The sequence below is a fragment of the Neopelma chrysocephalum genome, unplaced genomic scaffold, assembly GCF_003984885.1.
Source record: "Neopelma chrysocephalum unplaced genomic scaffold, ASM398488v2 Primary Assembly neopelma1_24, whole genome shotgun sequence".
NCBI classification, from domain to species: domain Eukaryota; kingdom Metazoa; phylum Chordata; class Aves; order Passeriformes; family Pipridae; genus Neopelma; species Neopelma chrysocephalum.
This window is the reverse complement of record NW_020897693.1, coordinates 8,762,629-8,779,637: the sequence shown is the minus strand read 5'-3', so window position 1 is coordinate 8,779,637 and position 17,009 is coordinate 8,762,629. Positions and strand designations below refer to the sequence as shown.

Genomic DNA, 17,009 nt, shown 5'->3' with positions numbered 1-17,009 from the left:
ACACATGTGTATGTCTCTGTCACTATGCTACATCCTTCCATAAATATGGCTGGTGCTCTTAAACCAATCCATGGGGCAGCACAACAAAAATCTCCCCAGATGTGTCATCCCCATGTTTCTCTGCTCCTGGAGGAACCAGGGGTTCTGAAGAAGGCCTCCCTGTTGATAGCAAGGCCCCACCACCTTTTGCTTGGTCCCCAACCCCATGCTCTTCTGTGTCAAAGAGCTGCCCCCAGTTTGCATGTGCTCTGGTTCAAGAAGCAGCCTCATCAGTGTGTGTGCAAGATGAAAAGGTTTGGGGGTGTGCCAAGCCCCATAAACCACGGTGCTGCTAATGGGAACTAGTGCAGAATCTAACTCAACTAACTTCACACCTAGCCCCGAGCTAACTCCAGGCTTGTCTGCTTCTCAGTCAGAAGGTAAGTGGATTGCATGTAGGATTGCCCTTCTGTGTGCAAGAAGATACTCTTGGAGAGGGTTTGCCTCAGGTGCTTTGAGTGGGGAGTTTAGCTGGACTGCTCCCACACACCATGAGCAAGACAGGGATACTGATTTGAGAGGAGGCCTAAAAAGTTGGTTGGATTTCTTTGGAGGCTCTTGCTCTCATGATATAAGTGAGAAGCCACTCTGCCTTTGCTAAAGCAAAGCAGTTCTTAGTTATATTTAAGTTAGTGCTCAGCTTTTTGCCTCTACTACTAGATGATTAGAGCATCTGGGGAATTTGATCAGAGCTCTTTGATACTGAGGAAATTTTTCCAAAAAGAGCTCTAAATCTTAAAATCCAGATCATAGCAGATTTGCATTCAGAAAACATCAAGTCTGTGGTTGGACAGGCCTGTCATTTAGTTTGGAGACCAGCTGGATTTCTGCCCTGATAATGCAGAAAATCTGGAAGGGTCCACCTCTTTCAGGCATGCACATCCTGGTCTTTCACTTAGATCCCCAGGGGGAATTTTTTTCCACAGTATTTACAATATTTTTCTTAGGATGTGGTCTATGACAGGTGTGTCCAACATGTTAGAAGTGAAAGCAGCTCAAACCTAATCTAATAGTCAGAAATGCAGAGGGGCCACAGAGCCCCACCACTTCCATCATACTGACATGTTTTTCTTTCTCTTTGTATTGTAGCAGCAAGAAGGCAGGAGCCAAGGGCAAGGTTGGCGGGCGCTGGAAGTAAAGAACAAGGCAGGATGGCCTTTAGGGGTGTGCTGAAACCCTGCTGGTCTCCTCTTTCTTCCTTCACCGATCACTTGTGTTCTCATGCCTCAATGATAACAAAAATTGCATCAGCCTGGATTGGCTATTGCTGCTGCTTTTCTTCTCTTTCTTCCTGGAGGGGTCTGGTGGCTTCCTCAAGGGGAAGCAGGTTCCCTGTGGAACTGAGTTGACTCCTTGCTGGCATTTCCAATTCCTGCTGAACATGTCCCTTTATCCTCCTGATACCAGCCCTATGCTCTCCTGTAGATTGCTATGTACAAATCTCTGGATTTTGTAAATAAAGCACAACCAGTACCTACTCCAATGACAGCCCTCTGGAGTGGTGTTTCATATTTTATCTACCACCATCCCATTTTGCAAGGATTTTGGAGTTGGTCCAAATCCTTATTTAATATCATTTGTTCTGGCTCTACAACTGAGAATGAGGCTCAGTATCTTCAACAAAGACCCAGGACTAGGGGCCTGTTTTACAGCCATCATATAGGCAGATACCAAAAGCCGACTCTTCTGGGGGAGCTCATGATCTGGATGCCAAATGTTGTTGAAATTGACTTGAAAGTTTGAGTGATGAAGTGAATCAGAGAATTGGGAATAAATGACAAAATGTCTAGAAGTGATAGTTTTCAGCACATACCTTTCCATAGATGCAGATGAATCACAGTGCAAAATAGAGTATGACACATTCGAATATTATATTGGGATATTTATTTGGGCCATTCATCTGCATACAATATTAAAGCCCAATACTGAATTGTGAATTACTTGGTTAATTCAATGTAGATGTCAAAACACAAATGATTGTTACCCAATTTGAGACGTGAGCTGTTCTGTAGGGCCTCTTGCCTTTGCCAACCCTTGAAATACCCTTCTGGAGGGAAGTCCACTAGGGATAGTGGTTCTCCCCCATGGTTCTTCAGCCTGTTTCTGGTGCCTACATGTACATCATGGCTCTCTGTTGGCACATGCTGCAGCATCGTGGATTTGTAAGAGTGGTTTAGGTAAGAAGAGACCTTAGAGATCGTTTAGTTCCAAACCCTCTGCCATGGACAGGGACACCTTTCACTAGACCAGATTGCTCAGAGCCCCATCCAGCCTGGCCTTGAGCACTTCCAGGGATGGAGCACCCACAACTTCTCTGAGAAATCTGTTACAGTGTCTTACCACCCTCACAGTAAAGAATTTCTTCCTAATATCTAATGTAAACCTGTCCTCTTTCCATTTAAAACAGTTGCCCCTTGTCCTGTCATGACAGACCTTGGTATTATAAGCTCCCCTTACATATTGAAAGGCCACAATGAGGGCTTCCTGGAGCCTTTTCTTCTCTGGGCAGCACAGCCCCAGCTCTCTCTGCCTGTCCTCTCACGGCAGGTATTCCAGCCCTCCCAGCATCTCCATGGCTCCTCTGGATGCACTCCCACAGCTCCATGTCTGTTGTGCTGAGGGCCCCCGGGCTGGACTGCACCGCCACTGGGGTCTCACCAGTGGGAAGGACAGGAGGAAGTAGCCTGTCCTCAAGATCCTGTGGAATGCAGGCGGCACTGCTAAGTCCCACAGAGGCGACATTTTCACAGAATCACAGAATTGTTAGGGTTGGAAGAGACCTTTGGACATCATCTAGTCCAGCCCCCCTGCCAAAGCAGGGTTCCCTAGAGCAGGTGACACAGGAACCTGTCCAGGTGCGTTTTGAATGACTCCAGAGAAGGAGACTCCACGATGTCCCTGGGTGGCCTGTTCCAGTGCTCTACCTCGATGTAAAAAGTTCTTCCTTGCGTTGAGGTGAAACTTCTTGTGTTTTAGTTTTTGGCCATTGCTGCTTGTCCTGTCACTGGGCACCACTGAAAAGAGTCTGGCACCATCTGGCACCCAACTTTAAGATATTTATACGTATTAATGAGAACCCCTCTGTCTTCTCTTGAGTAAACAGGCCCATCTCCCGCAGTTTCTCCGCATAAGGGAGATGCTCCAGACCCCTCATCATCATTGCTGCCCTCCCCTAAACCCTCTCCAGTAGCTCCTTGTCTTTCTTGCACTGAGGAGCACAGAACTGGACACAGTACTCCAGATGTGGCCTTTTGCAGACACTTCCCGCCGCCTGCCCCGGCCTTGCGGCTCCTCTAGAGGACCCTCCTCGCCCCAGGGCTGTGTCCCGCTCCCCGCGGCGAAGGGTCGGAGTCGCGGCCGCGCCCACAGCCCCCCACACGGCCCCGCCGCGCTCCTCCGCTCCAGCAGGGGGCGCAGCTGCCGCCGCCGAGAGCCGCTCTGGCGCCGCCGCTTCCAGCCGGGCTCGGCCATGGCGGCGCGCGCCAGGAGGGCCGTGTGAGCGGGACGGGACGGGACGGGCGGCGGGGGGATGCGGTGGGATGGGATGGCATGGGATGGGATGGGGGGCCGAGCGGGCTCGGGCCGGGGCAGCGGGGTGTGGGGCCGGTCAGTGAGGCGGTCGGTGCGCGGCGCCGTGTCCCCGCAGGTACCCGCTGTTCCAGAGGGGCGGCCCGCAGCTGCGGATCTTCCGTCCCAACTTCTTCATGCTGGCGGTGCGGCCCGGCGTCCCGCAGCCCGAGGACACCGTCCAGTTCCGCGTCTCCATGGAGTGAGTGCGGGCACGGCAGCTGGTGGGAGGGCGGAGTGCCCCTGTGGGCAGCGGGAAGGGGCTTCTGCGCCGCGGAGACCTTGTGGAAGGCAGCGAGGGCACTCGCTTGTGCCGAAGCTTGCGTGGCTCCTCTCACCGAGGGTTAGCGAGGCTCAGTCTTCCCAGGAGCGGGCTTAGAGGAAGGCAGTGCATGTGAATTTGATCCAGAGGAAGAAAGGTGATGTCCAGGTGTTTGTCCTGACCGGTCCGATTGCACACAGTAGAGCCCACAAGCCTGTGGCAGGTTCTGGTAATTCCAGAAACTGCTGTTCAGAAGATAAAGAAGGGGCTCTCAGCTCAGGCAGTGAAAAAGCCTGGTGAACACAGAATCTATCTGGCACTTTGACTGTTGAGGCTACAGAGGATAACATATTTGCCAGTTGTTACAGTTTATGGATAATGAATTGCTGTAGCAGTGTGTGATCTATGTTGAGTTTATACTTTTGTGCAGTAAAGCTGCCCTGGTTAAAAAAAGAAGAAAACACATTTATTCCAGAGTATCAACCAGTCTCTGGTTTATTTTTTAAAAATATTTATGCTTTTTCTTTCTTTCCCCAAAATCTTTTTGCATTGCCTAGAATGACAAAAGTGGATATCAGGAATTACCTTGAAAGAATATACAATGTGCCGGTAGCTGCTGTGAGGACCAGGATACAGTATGGTAAGTGCAGTTGAGTAATCCAAAGGGATGAATACAGCATCCTTGTGCAGCCAGAATGGACTTATAGCTATCAAAACATCTGTTAGATTTCAGCAAACTTTAGTTCCAGGGCTTAGCTGGTGACGTCAGTCAGCTTAGTTGTTTATTCATCCCTTCAGATGGATATGCACCACTTCATATTTGAATGCATTGATTAAATTACAAGTTTAGTTCTAAAAAGAAAAATCTGAATTTAAAAACCCTTATCATCCTGACAGTTATCTAGCTTGTACTTTTGTAGTTGATACTATTTCTTCTTGAAGACCAGTGGGTGTCTCCCTTCAGAAGGAACTGCTTCTTGTGTTTTGATACAATTAGTAATTAAACTTAATTTCAGCCGTAGCCTTTTTTAAAAAATAATGTGAATTGAGATTACCTTGCATGCACACAGAGGAGGTGTTATGGTCTAACAAAAGGCAAAGTTTGTAGAGCAAGGAAGAATATTCTGTTAGACCAGTAGATAATGGTCTAATGGATTATGTGTTTGTAATGTAAGATTAGGGCTCATTTTAAAAAGAATAGGAAAAAAGAGCTGTAGTAGTAAAAAATGGAGAATGAAAAAAAAGCTTCAAAATAAGATTGTAAAACTCAGAACATATAAAAGAAGAAAAAAACCTGGAAATACCATCTGTAATATGCTTATGTGCAAAACAGAATTAAATAAAGTCTTAAACACCTAACACATGTGATTTCAAACAGCACTGAAAAATAGTCATGCTTGTCCTTATAACCATTGTGTCCCTCTTTGCGAATTTTAGGTCATGGTAGAATGTATATAGTCAGGGATAAAAGAGGGTTAGAGTATCTAATAATTGGAGAGGTTTAATGTCTGCTTAACATGCGGGGAATAAATTGTACTTCCCATTCAGTTGTGACCAGCATACTTGGAGAAGGTTGGAGTGCTTTGAATTGTTTGGATGTGGAGTATAATTTCCTGGTGTATAAACAGTAGATCTAGCCCATTAGCTAGGTAGGAAAAATTGTCAAGTTTAAAACTGTTTAGTGGTAATTTTCTCCTTGTCTTCCCGAAGCTGTTGATGTTGGGAGGACAGTTTACCACTCCTAGCCCCCTACTCAAGAGACTTAGCTTCCTGCTTCTTTTCAGACTTTGTGTGTGAGGTGAAGGCACAGTGGCTGTCAGCAGGCTGGTGATACTTCAGTTCCCTGCTTGTAAATAAGGAGAGTGGTGTCCCTCAGTTTCGTACACTTTAGTAATTGCGATGCTATGCTGGTACTGAAGGAAGCATATTCCTCTTAACAATAGATCAGAACTAATGAAGTCCCCCCTTCAGCCTGGCCTTGCTTTGGAGAACTCAGAAGTCCTGGGAAGTAAAAGGTGGGATTCTCTTCATTTCTGCAGGTGCAAACAACAAGAGGAATCACAAGAATCAGAGAGAGAAGAAACCAGATTACAAGGTCGCCTATGTACAGCTGGTGAGTTAACATGGTTGCTTGTGAGGAAAGAGAAAAGGACTGTTAACCAGCAAAGCTAGAAGTAATGTCCAGTGAATTGTCCTGTTTGGCTGAATATTTCTGCCAATTCTTTAATAATGACAGTTTCTTTAATACATTCCAGAATATAAAGAGACTTAAATGACTCAGTCTGAAGATCAAATTCAAACAAGTGGTTAGTTTTCAAGTCCCATATTGGTTTGAGGTCTGTGTGTAGGTTGTGGTCTGATGTCATATGGTGCTGCTTTGCCAGTGAGTTTCATGCTGACCCTGTACTCTGTGTGCTGGAAGGTTCATGACTTGTATGGTTGATTGCTGAAACATCCAGTAAGTGAAAGAATATATTGTGAGGGTAGGGAACTTCTTATTAAAGGTTTCAGAGAAGACTAAGGCATATTCCTTGGAGAGCCTTTAGTCATGTCTAACAAGTATGCTTTGTGGCTGAACCAGGTTCTGAAACATATGTTGGTTGCCCAGTGGAAAAGGAGCTTCGTGTGCTTCTAAGTTTCTTTCACAACAGGAAGACATTATAGTTTTGACTTCTCTTGGGCTTACCTGTCTTTATGCAAAAAAGAAGTGCAATCAGTGACAGAAAACCCTTTCACATAGCAAAATTACATTAAAGGAATGCTATTTATGGTTGTAAAACCATAAGCTCAAAATTGCTGTTGACAACACAACCTCAGTGTTACTGCATCCTGGGACAAGGATTCAGTGTTGTGGGAGCACTGTATGATCTTAAAGACCGCCAAAGATTTCATGTGGAATTGGGGTCAAAGTCAAGACGCACAGACAGTGGGAATTTTGATTTTTTTTTGTTTAATTTTTAAAAGTTTAAATGTGTTTAGAAGTTTTCCTCTAAGCGTTTTCTGGGAAGGGGAGTGGAAAGAAAATTGAGAGTCTGTTTTTCTAGACAGCCCTTACCTTTAAAAGAACAGTATGAAGTACAATGTTGTTAGAAAGTAACAGAGTTGTATTTAGATAAGGGCTACAGTTGATTTACTGTGCTGAAGTTAGAGGCAATCTTATCTCTGTGAGGATTTTGCATTACAATGGCTAAAAAGCACATTCTTTTTTTAAGGAAGAGTCTTTGCTTTGGTGGGCACATTCTCCCAACTGGATTGTCTGTGCAAGGTTTTTGTCTGCTAGAGATCTGGATTGTATGATTCATTAAGGACAATGAGGAATTGAATGCCTGGAATGACGTTTTATCTCACAAGTTGCTTTCTCTGAGAGGTGTTCCTTAGCAGGTAATTACAGGCACTTTCCACTATCACAGCCTCCTGCTGCTAGTGTCTTCTTTGCTTTTACAAACTCATTTCCCAAAACTGAAGTAGACAGGGTCTCTAGCAAACTGTAGTCAGTTCTCAAATTTTATTTAGTTGTATTTAATGCAGTCTTTTTTTGTCTTGTCTGCTGAGTTGAGAAGGAGGTAGTCTGCAACTCGTAGATACTCAAGGGGACTGAGTGGGAAGCAGAATGCTGCTCCTCTGTGGAGCAAGACACTTATTTAAGGCAGTGCCTGTATGCATTTCTTTCACATCAAAAACCTCTTGACCTCGTTGCCATTACCTTAAGGGTAGCTTGGCAGAGGAGTAGAGATGTACCCAAACTAGTTTGGTAGTGAAGGCAGGTGCACAGCAGGATCTCTGGTCAATCCTTCAGCCTCCCATTTTGTCTTCTGGGCAACGCATGTAGCCCTGTTGTGCTTTGGCTGAGGACTGCTCTTAGTACATGGGGGCAGCCAAGAGTCCCTCACTGCACTGCACTATGATATAGTTACCATAATAAGTTCTTAAGGCCGTGTTTTCCATCTGTCCCATGAACAGGATCAGGGGACCTTTTGGTATTGTATTTCATCTCAAGGGAGGGAATCCTGGCCATTTACTAAACTCTTGTCGGTGAAGCTTGGTCTGCTTGTTCCTCACCTCATTCCTGGTCTCTTTGCTCTTTTCTTTTTCTCTTTTGCTCTTTTTCTTTTCCTATTGTTGTTGTTTTCTGTTAATTCCTTTAACATTTAGGTTTGTCTGTCCCCCTTTTTCTTTATTCCTCCCCCTTTTTCCTTTTGTTCATAGCTTTTCATCACTAGCTCTCATGTCTCAGACAATGAGCTCCCAGTCCTGTGTTCACACTAGCTTTAAACAGTGGGTGAAGCCAGAAACTCAGTGTCATTTCTGAATCTGAAGGGTTTGCCTTCATTCTCATTCATGGTGTGATTCAGGCCGTAACAGGCCCCATGCAGTCCATTGTTAATATCTGCCTAATTTAGGAAAGTCTTTGGTAACCGCTGTAAAATCCTTATTTTCATAAGAATTAGTTTGCATCTGCCGTGAGTCAGAATAGCTGGGCTTTCCCACCATTTTTACCAGCTGTGTTTTCTCTCATTAATCCAGTTTCAAGTTAAAACTGCTTATGACTGGAAAAATATGGATGAGTTTTTGGTAGGTCTTGCATTGATCTTTCTGTTGCCCACTAGGTGGAAGTATTGCTCTTTCCAGTGTGACTTGGTGGCAGCTGTGGTGCAGTTTACCTGAATGAAACTGAGTATATTCTCATGACTAGTTATGTTTCCTTGCTTCATAAAGCATCACCTTACGTATTCCGGCACATGATACATATCCATTAATTTACTTCAAGTGTCTCAAAGGTGGAAGGTGTATGAAGTCACAGTCAACATACCCTTCCAGCTGTTCCACATGTAAGAATTGTTGTCCTTTCTTTTCCAAATACTATTTCTTGGAGATTCAGAGCTGTTTACTTTATTCTCAGGCGGTAACTGGACAAATACGTGATCTGTCCAAGCATAATATTTTCACACTAAAAAATACCTCAAATCATAGAAGGCTGTGGATCAACAATATCTTGCCATTCCAGAGCCTGCCTGCGTGTTTTCCCCTTTTGGAATGTGGTGAGAAAGGTTTAAGTTAGACACTTATGGCCTCGGATATCAAATGCTACTTTTCTACATAGTTTTATTTTTTAAATTAAAGCCAAACCTATATATCTTTGCAGAGTAGATATGAAAAAATGTAATACAGCAACTTGTCTCCTTACTCCAATACAGCTATAATTGTGATAATGAAAAAAAAAGAAGGAAAGAGAGCCAGTAGGAAACTTTACAGTTGCATTAACATCAGCGAAATTGAAAAAAACCAACAACATCCCCTCCTCCTCCTCCTCCTTCAGTATTCTCACTGCTTTAGCTTAACAGGTGCTAGCACCCATGGGAGCACAACTGTAGACAAGCCTCTGGAATCCAGACCTATTTTTAATTAAACCTGTTTTGAGAAATCTAACAGAGATGACTGTAAAAAGGAGTCTGACCTTGTCAACATTAGGACTAACACCTATTTAGCTGTTTGAATGATGGCACCAGTGGGAACATTTTTGCTAATGCTTTCTCCTCAAACCCTGTTTAGAGTGTCCTGTACATTCACAGTAATTAATCTATTTGCACATCAGATGTGAGAGCAGTTTTCTTTTGAATTCAGAGAAAACTTGGATGCTCCATGTGCAGTGTCATTCCTGAGTGGATTTTTGAAGTTGCTTTCTGAGCTGTTTTGCTATACATTTTAACATCAGACGTTACCACCACAATAGTAGGAGAATTGTTCAAATGCACTGTATTATTAAACTTAGCTGCATTTGCTGCTACTGCTGGACTGAATTCCGTGCTGTTGGGAATCCAACTTTTTTTTATTTGATGATATTATAAACATCACTTTTCTGCTAATTCTGAAGGACAGTAGTAAGTGCTTCAATTATCTAAATAATCAGAAGATCTCACAGTTGTTTACATGATCAGTGTTTGCTGCATCATTTCTACACAGTATATCTGTGCTGACCTTCCATTAATAAACTTTTCAAGGGACACAAAGGTCAGAGAAGTATAAGCGAGGTTGTGCCGGATAATCCTTCCAGCAATTTTGTGACGTGAGGCTCAGCAGTGGAAAGGCTAACACTTGACTTCATAGGCCCAATTATAGTCACTTAACCTCTCATTAAAAAATGAATGGAGGCAATTTGTACCACTCCATGTGATAACTCCTTAGACAGACTCTGAGAAGAAGGTGTGTTTTCACCCTTTCTAATGACAAAGGCTTGAAATCTAAAGGGAAAATACATATTTGATGGTTAGGTCACTATTTATTGTGAAGGATGTTGCTAGCATTTAACAAATGAAATCTCATGAGGCCTTGTATATTTGGGTAATGCTGAATTGAGGATTAGAGTTGTGCAGGAGAAGAAGTTTAATGCCTCCCATTTCTGTTATCTGAACACTGGACCACACATCTGACTTGTACATAACCTTAAAATTTGTAGGAGGAAAAAGGGAGGTCTCTGAAGACCCTAAATTGAGAATAGCAATGCATAAAATCATCATATTGTCTTTATTTTTTTAGGTGTTTCAATACTGCCTCTCTGACTTGCTTTGTTTGGGGTTTTGTTCCTTTTTTAGCACTGTAAGGCCTCACTTACAAATAAGAGCCTGTGGTGGCAGAGCTTATCCTGACAGAGTGCATCACCTCACATTGGTGAAAAAGTTCTTTTGGTGGCAGTGCAGCGCCCGGTTCCAAGACAGACTAAATTATCAGAGCAAAATTATTTTTTTCCAGTGTTTGTCCTTTTTTACAGGATTTTCTCTTAGCACAGCTATATTGGGTAGAAAGGTGTTCTTATTTTCTCCCCCTGTCTCTGTGCTTCTAATGAAGGTAATTATGCTGGCAGAAGTTCTAAAGTTCTAAAGCCCTAGCCTTTTTAGAGATTACTTCAGCTTGTGTGAATTCCAATAATTCAGCAATTAAAAGGATGACTGCGGATAAAGAGCTTGCAAAAGGTAAAACTGTAAACAAATGCAAGGTTTTTGAGTAAGCCAGAATTTTGCTTTCTGCTTGAATACGCCAGCATTTCATGTTCCAGCAGTTTGCAAACCAGATAAACCCTGATGAACTTAGTAAAAATTGTTTGCTTTATTCCAGTGAGGATTTCATTCTGAGGATGCATTTATCATGTGGTTGTCAAATGGTTGCTGTTACAGAAGGGAAAACTTTTACAAAGAAAAAGTGTAAGAAAAAGCAGCACTGTGTAAAGAAGTGCCAATCCCTCTGTTCCTTTGGTAGGCATTTATTTTTGGGGAGGTGGCATATGAGCTTGAACCTCAGTAGCCTCTGGCATCTTGTGGAGGATGCACTGAGTATAAATATGCCTGGACAGACTCACAGTCCTTTATGTAAGTTGATACCTTTTGGTATTTTTGAAATTTTGAAATACCCAAGATGCAGGCATCTTCTGAAAACTAGCTACTGAGCATGCACAACAGCTATTTTTCATACAGCTTTCATCACTCCAGAGCCTTACAGTGCAGTATTACTGCAGAGTATTGTTACTTAAGATTTATCAACCTTCAGTTCTCAGGGTGTAATGTCTTGGCTGTTTCAAATCGTGTTTGGCTGTCAGCCAAAATCAGAATTTCTTCACAAAACAAGAGCTGGAAAGAGCCGACTTGTCTCTGCTGATTTTGATTTATTAAAAGACTCCAGATACAGATTGACATTTTCAGCTCAATATTTGACTTTCACCAGCCTTGAAATGGGAACTCTGAGCACTTTGATAAACAGCTTAAAGGTTTGTCTGGTTTTGCTACAGACTCTGTGTGTATCTTTTTTGTTTTCTCCCTCTTTTTAAAATAATAACTGTTTTGCAATGCTTAGTGAATTACCGTGGATGTTGTTAGTATGCTTTAGGGACAGCTTTCCTTCATTCTCCAGTGAGGGAAACGCATTGGTCCTGGAAGCATACCAGAATGAAAGTGCTCCATAACAAGAACAGTCCCTTACTACACTGTTACCAATATAAATAGTTCTCAGATTTTCAGTGTAGGTGGTATGCCTACCATGTTAGCCTGAATTTTTTTCTGTCTTGTTTGACTAAAATGGCTTCCTCTTCAGGGCAGCCAAGTCTTCAGTACTGGCCCTGGCTGTTCTATAGGTACCACAGGGCTGAGTGGCACTGTGTTAAAACACAGTAGTTTTTGTAATATAAACAAATTCTTTCCCAAATGCTTCAGTGTGCTAAAATCTTGGGCAGTGCTTGGGCTCAAGAGTGCTTGTTGCTGATCCAGCTAAAGGAAGAGTTTCAGTAGGCTGCAGCTTTGGGATTGCTCAAGGACACTGAGGGGATTGCTCAAGGCCAGTTTCTGTGCCGTGAAATGGAACTATGCTTTAGTTGTCTTAGGACAGCTATTAAAAGCATACCTGTTGGTAATTTAAAGGTACAAAAGAGTTGAAACCCCAGAGTGTACACCAGTGGAAAGGAAAACCTTGATATGTTCCAGTTGAGCTTGTCCAGGCTGGAATCAAGCTACATACACAGCAGCTCCTTTGTTGTTTTTGTAGTATGGTCAGACTCTTAGGAAACCCCCAAGAAGTATGCACTACAAAAACAACCGGAGCATTGCTGGGTATGAGTTGGTATTTTGTAGATTCCAGTCTGGATAATCTCATCTGGGATAAGTCATGTTTTTTCTCTCCAAAGCGTATGCTTGAGGTTTAGATTTTTTTCACACCTGTTATTTACCAGGTTGAATATATCTGAGTAAATGAAACATAGCACACATTCAGATGGGTCAGGGATGTGGTGATGGTTCTGTTGGATTTAATTATGCCATATTTCTGATCCCAAAATGCAGGATAGGTAGTCGTGTTGTGGAAGGCTCCTTTCATGTCCTTTGTGGAACCATTTCATAACTGGGCCTCTTGTTTGGTTATATTTATTGCACAAATGTAAAGAATGGCTGATCTAAAAAAACCAAACCCACCTCTTTTGATCTGAAGCAATTAAAAGCTTTTCTTGAGAATTCTGTACGCAATACGCTGCCAAAGAAGTTAATGTATGGTAACGTTTGTAAGTATTTTGGAGAGTTCTTTTAGAGTTATGAGTGACCAGTTGCAAGTTTTATTATGCAAGGGCCCATACAAAATGGAAAGGCCAATGATGTTGAATTTAATGAAGTTGTGCTTACCACTAAAAAGCAAGTAGGTAATGTTAATGGAATAGTACATTTCCACCCAATAATGATTTCCTGCTGTTAGATAAGAGCCAGAGACCAAGCAAATGTTTATTTTCCAAGTGGGAGACATAGATCTGATGATGATGTTTCACTAAATGACTTATCTGTTAAGCAGAATGACAATGCAGATGTAATCGCTTTAATCTCATTAGTGATATATTAGGCATATTGTTCTCACTGTTAATTGTTTTACACTGTAGTCTTTATGTCTGTTGATAAGAGACCTCTGATATCTGTTATTCTCTCTGCCCACATTACACCCTACAAATGACAGCTGCTAGGAATGTTCTATCTTATCCTTAGCTAAGATCTAAACAACTGCAATCAGTACTCATATCCTGAGTGTTAACATAACGAATGCCTGATCCACCATGTATTTTCCAAGTGGAGTTACTTTAACAAAATCACTTATTTTGCTCATCTTGCTTTTACTGTATGACTCACATAACATCTCTGAGCTGGTTCAAAGTCTTTGAAGAGGTGTCCATCTCCTGATCATTCATCTGTAAAAAAAAAAGATGTCAGTGTCTTAAGAGCACACAAAAAAGGAGAGGCTGCAAGTTAGCTTTTGGGGGGAAGGGATATACAAGTATCTTGGGGAGATGGGTGGAAGGAGATCTTGGGAGGTTACAAGGTACCATTTTGTACTAGTTGAAACTTCAGGGTGGTCTTTCATTATAAGTATATGCATCATAGCTATTGCAGAAAGGCTGGAATGTCTCTCTGACCATTTTTTTCTCTTTAGGGCCAAGGACAAACTTTTCAGTTTCCCAACCTATTTCCAGAGAAAGAACAAGATACAGAAACTCGCTCTTTTGATGACTTCAGGAGTAAATATATGGAGAAAGAGAAGCAGAAGCAGGAAGGTGACCCCAGACGAGGTGGAGTCCCTGATTGGTTTGGACTTTGATGCAACAAGCCAGCTGCCTTCCTTTAGGCTCAGAGGGATTTTGATTAGCACAACTTGCACTCTTCCCTCCTTGTAATGACTGAATGTTTATTCTTGTTAGCTGGTCTTTTTTCCTGGCTGTGTGTGCATGACTACAACAAAATGGCCCTGAAGAAATAAAAAGGTAAAATAAATCTGACTGCATCAGGACTTTTCTGTGAACTTGGACTTCCTGTGGACTATTTCTAAAGCGTGGAATTCCTTCTTGTCATTTCTGACTTTGAGAGTATCATTGTGTTTACTTTCTTCCTGCTTCTACAGGTTGTTCTGAGTAGAAATAGGAGGCATTTCATTTCCTAGGATGTGTGCAGTTTGCACTGAATGGAATGCATAAAAGTCAAGATAGGTTAGTCAGAGGTAAACATGGAAGTGTAGATAACTGGACTGTAGGCTCAGGACATAGGGTTCCCTTATTGTTAGTTATTGTGTTCTACTATCCTGTGTATTGCCTTCCTTGCAGTGATCCCTTCTTCCCTGGAGAAGTGTGTGTGATGTTATTGCAATCCTGTAACGGTTGTGCGGCATTTTGGGGACAGGATTTATAGGACAGGCTTACGATTGGGCACGTATGTGTTTGATCCCCAGAAGCATCAAGGAACAGACAAAGGTGGTGCATGTCTCTGCTTGCTGTTGTGCAGTGCAGGTAGTTGCCTTCTGTGGCTGCCTGCCCTAGGAATGTTTACTGGATTGGTTGCGCTGGTATTCCTTCCCCTATCCGCAGCTACCTTGCAGTGCTGGCAAGGGTCCTGTGTGGACACAGTTGTATTGGCATAGAAGAGCTTCTACCAGTGTAGGCTGTTTTGTGCTGAGGACTAATAAAAAGACTCTTTTTTCTTTTTCTGGTGTAACTCCCTCTACTTCCAAGTTGCTGATGCCAGTGCAGTGGTAGTACTTTTCAAGGCCTTCAGGGCTGCCACATTCAGTTTTTTCATTTCTTGGCTCTGTGGCTCTTTCTCCTCGATCTGTTGAGTATATTTCCTCTTTTCCTTTGTCAAGTCATGTGCTCTGCTGTTGTGTCAGGAGCAATGGGAGAAAAGGAGGGCTAGGAAGGGTTTCACCACAGATGGAGGAGGATATTTCTGCAGACTGTTTGCTACGACACAGCATACACAGGGTTAAATGTATAGCTAATGTTTCCCTGGCTTTTGAATTCTGCCACTTGGAGCAATTGGCAGGGTAGTGAATGAGCCCATGCCTTCAGTGCTTCTACCCGGGTGCTCTCGTTTATTGTTCTGTGTCTGAACTTCTTGTTTGGACAGCTAGCAAGATGTTTACAAGGAAACAGCTGTTCTCCAGAGAGGCAATCCAAGTAGGATTTTACGCACCCCCTTCTGTTCATTAGTCACCTCTTTCCCCCTGCTACTTCCCTCCTGCACGACAGTCCATCTTCTGTGGTTTGTTGCTTACAACTCCAGTGACTCTCCCACCCTCCTCTTTGTCCACTTTCCAAGGGGGAATCCAAGGGGGGGGATCGTGTATGATCTAAGTTAGCCAGTGTTTAAACAGAGAGATGCTCTCAGAGAGGAGGGAGATAAGGGAGGATTTGCTACTCCCAGCCTGCCAGCAGAGTTACAATAGTAGATGTGGAAAAATACTGACTTCACTGAAAACAGTTCATATGTTTGGCATATCTGCAAAGGCAACACTTCCAGAGTTTTGTAGTGACATGTGAAACTTCAGGTTAAATCAGGAGCTGGCCTGCAGTTTTGAAGTAGGATGGCTGAATTTGTCTGGGTTCAAGGGCCTCGACTCTGTTGTACACAGTCTCCCACTCCCCCCTCCTTTTTTTAATACATTTTCTTAAAGGGTCTGTTTTTCAAACTCACAGATCAGCATGGAGATGATCTATATTGGGACTGGGACTTTGTTCCTACAATATAATGTTATGGAGTTTGCTATTTTTTCTCCACTTTTCTTTGTGGTTACGTCCAATATAGGTAACTGTCTTTTTCACCATGGTGAAGATAAAAAGAACTGATCTAGTGCTGCCATATGTCTTCCTAACTGGTTGGTCAGCGTTGAGCAAACAGTCAGGTATGTGATAGTTCTGGACAAATGAGGTTGTATTCCATGTGCTAGGTGTAACCATCAGCCTCTCTGTAAATGGTCCTCAAGAGACACTGGAGTCTCCAGCTTCTGTACTAGCACTGAGGACCCAAGCTGAGTGGAATTTATTTGCAGTTCCAAATATGCTCTAGGCTGAGCGAATATCAAAAGCCCCTGTGTAGGTTTACCACACTTTGCTATTCTGTGATTTCTCCATGGGTGATAAATTTCTAGCTCATATTCAAGGCTGGTTGCTTTCTAGAAGGGCATAAAAGGGAAGAAACAGAGATACAAATATACTCATATCTGTATGAAGTTGCTGCAACCAATTTCTGGCAGATACTCAAGCTGCTTAAGAGAGCAGTCATGGAATCATAGAAGGGTTTAAGTTGGAAGGGACCTAAAAGATCACCTGGTTGTAAACCCTGTCATGGGCAGAGACTCTTTCCTCCATGCTACCAGCTACCTCTAAAACAGTATTTGTGTGAAATTATGGCAAGATTAAAAAAAAAGAAAAGTCAAAGTCCCTGACCCAACATTATTTTGCTTAAATGCTCCTGATTGCCATGGAAGTGGGATTAAGAAGGTCTTAAGTCCTTCCCAGTCCCTTGTTGATCAGCGGTTTTGAGGAATTGCCAGTGATTATTATGATCTGGTATTTCAGTGCTTCACAAATCCCATTCCCCAAGCTGTACAGGTGGGCTAAAAGATAACAGAGGTGATACTTTAATACGAAGGCAGAGATTGTATCATGTACCAGAGAGAAGTACAGCAAAGGAGTTGTGAAACTAGGACAGGCACTCAGAGGTTTTTCTGAGTTTTGTTCAATGTACTGTGCTCCTTCCAGCACATCTTGATGTTTGTTTTGGGTGATGTAACGGATTAGCAGATCCTATGAAGTCACATCTAGCCCTGCTGTCTGAGGTGTCGAGCTGTCCTTGGCTAT

The 17,009-nt window shown here is 42.9% G+C and overlaps 2 protein-coding genes across 37 annotated transcripts in view; both read left to right on the top strand.

Annotated features, from left to right (window-relative positions):
* Positions 1–1,527, top strand: part of TNNT3 (troponin T3, fast skeletal type) — a 31,382-nt gene extending 29,855 nt beyond the window's left edge. For all 36 annotated transcript variants that reach the window (XM_027702416.1, XM_027702434.1, XM_027702385.1 and 33 more), the window contains one exon: positions 1,129–1,527. In XM_027702416.1, coding sequence (XP_027558217.1) covers positions 1,129–1,177 — 49 coding nt within the window. In that variant the 3' untranslated portion in view covers positions 1,178–1,527. The remainder of the gene's footprint in view (positions 1–1,128) is intronic.
* A 1,934-nt stretch (positions 1,528–3,461) lies between these two features.
* On the top strand, positions 3,462–14,179 carry MRPL23 (mitochondrial ribosomal protein L23). The gene is made up of 5 exons (XM_027702466.1): positions 3,462–3,534; positions 3,686–3,808; positions 4,426–4,508; positions 5,908–5,981; positions 13,814–14,179. The coding sequence occupies exons 1-5, from the start codon at positions 3,509–3,511 to the stop codon at positions 13,976–13,978; spliced, it is 471 nt and encodes a 156-aa protein (XP_027558267.1). The 5' UTR covers positions 3,462–3,508; the 3' UTR covers positions 13,979–14,179.
* The last annotated feature ends 2,830 nt before the right edge of the window (positions 14,180–17,009 follow it).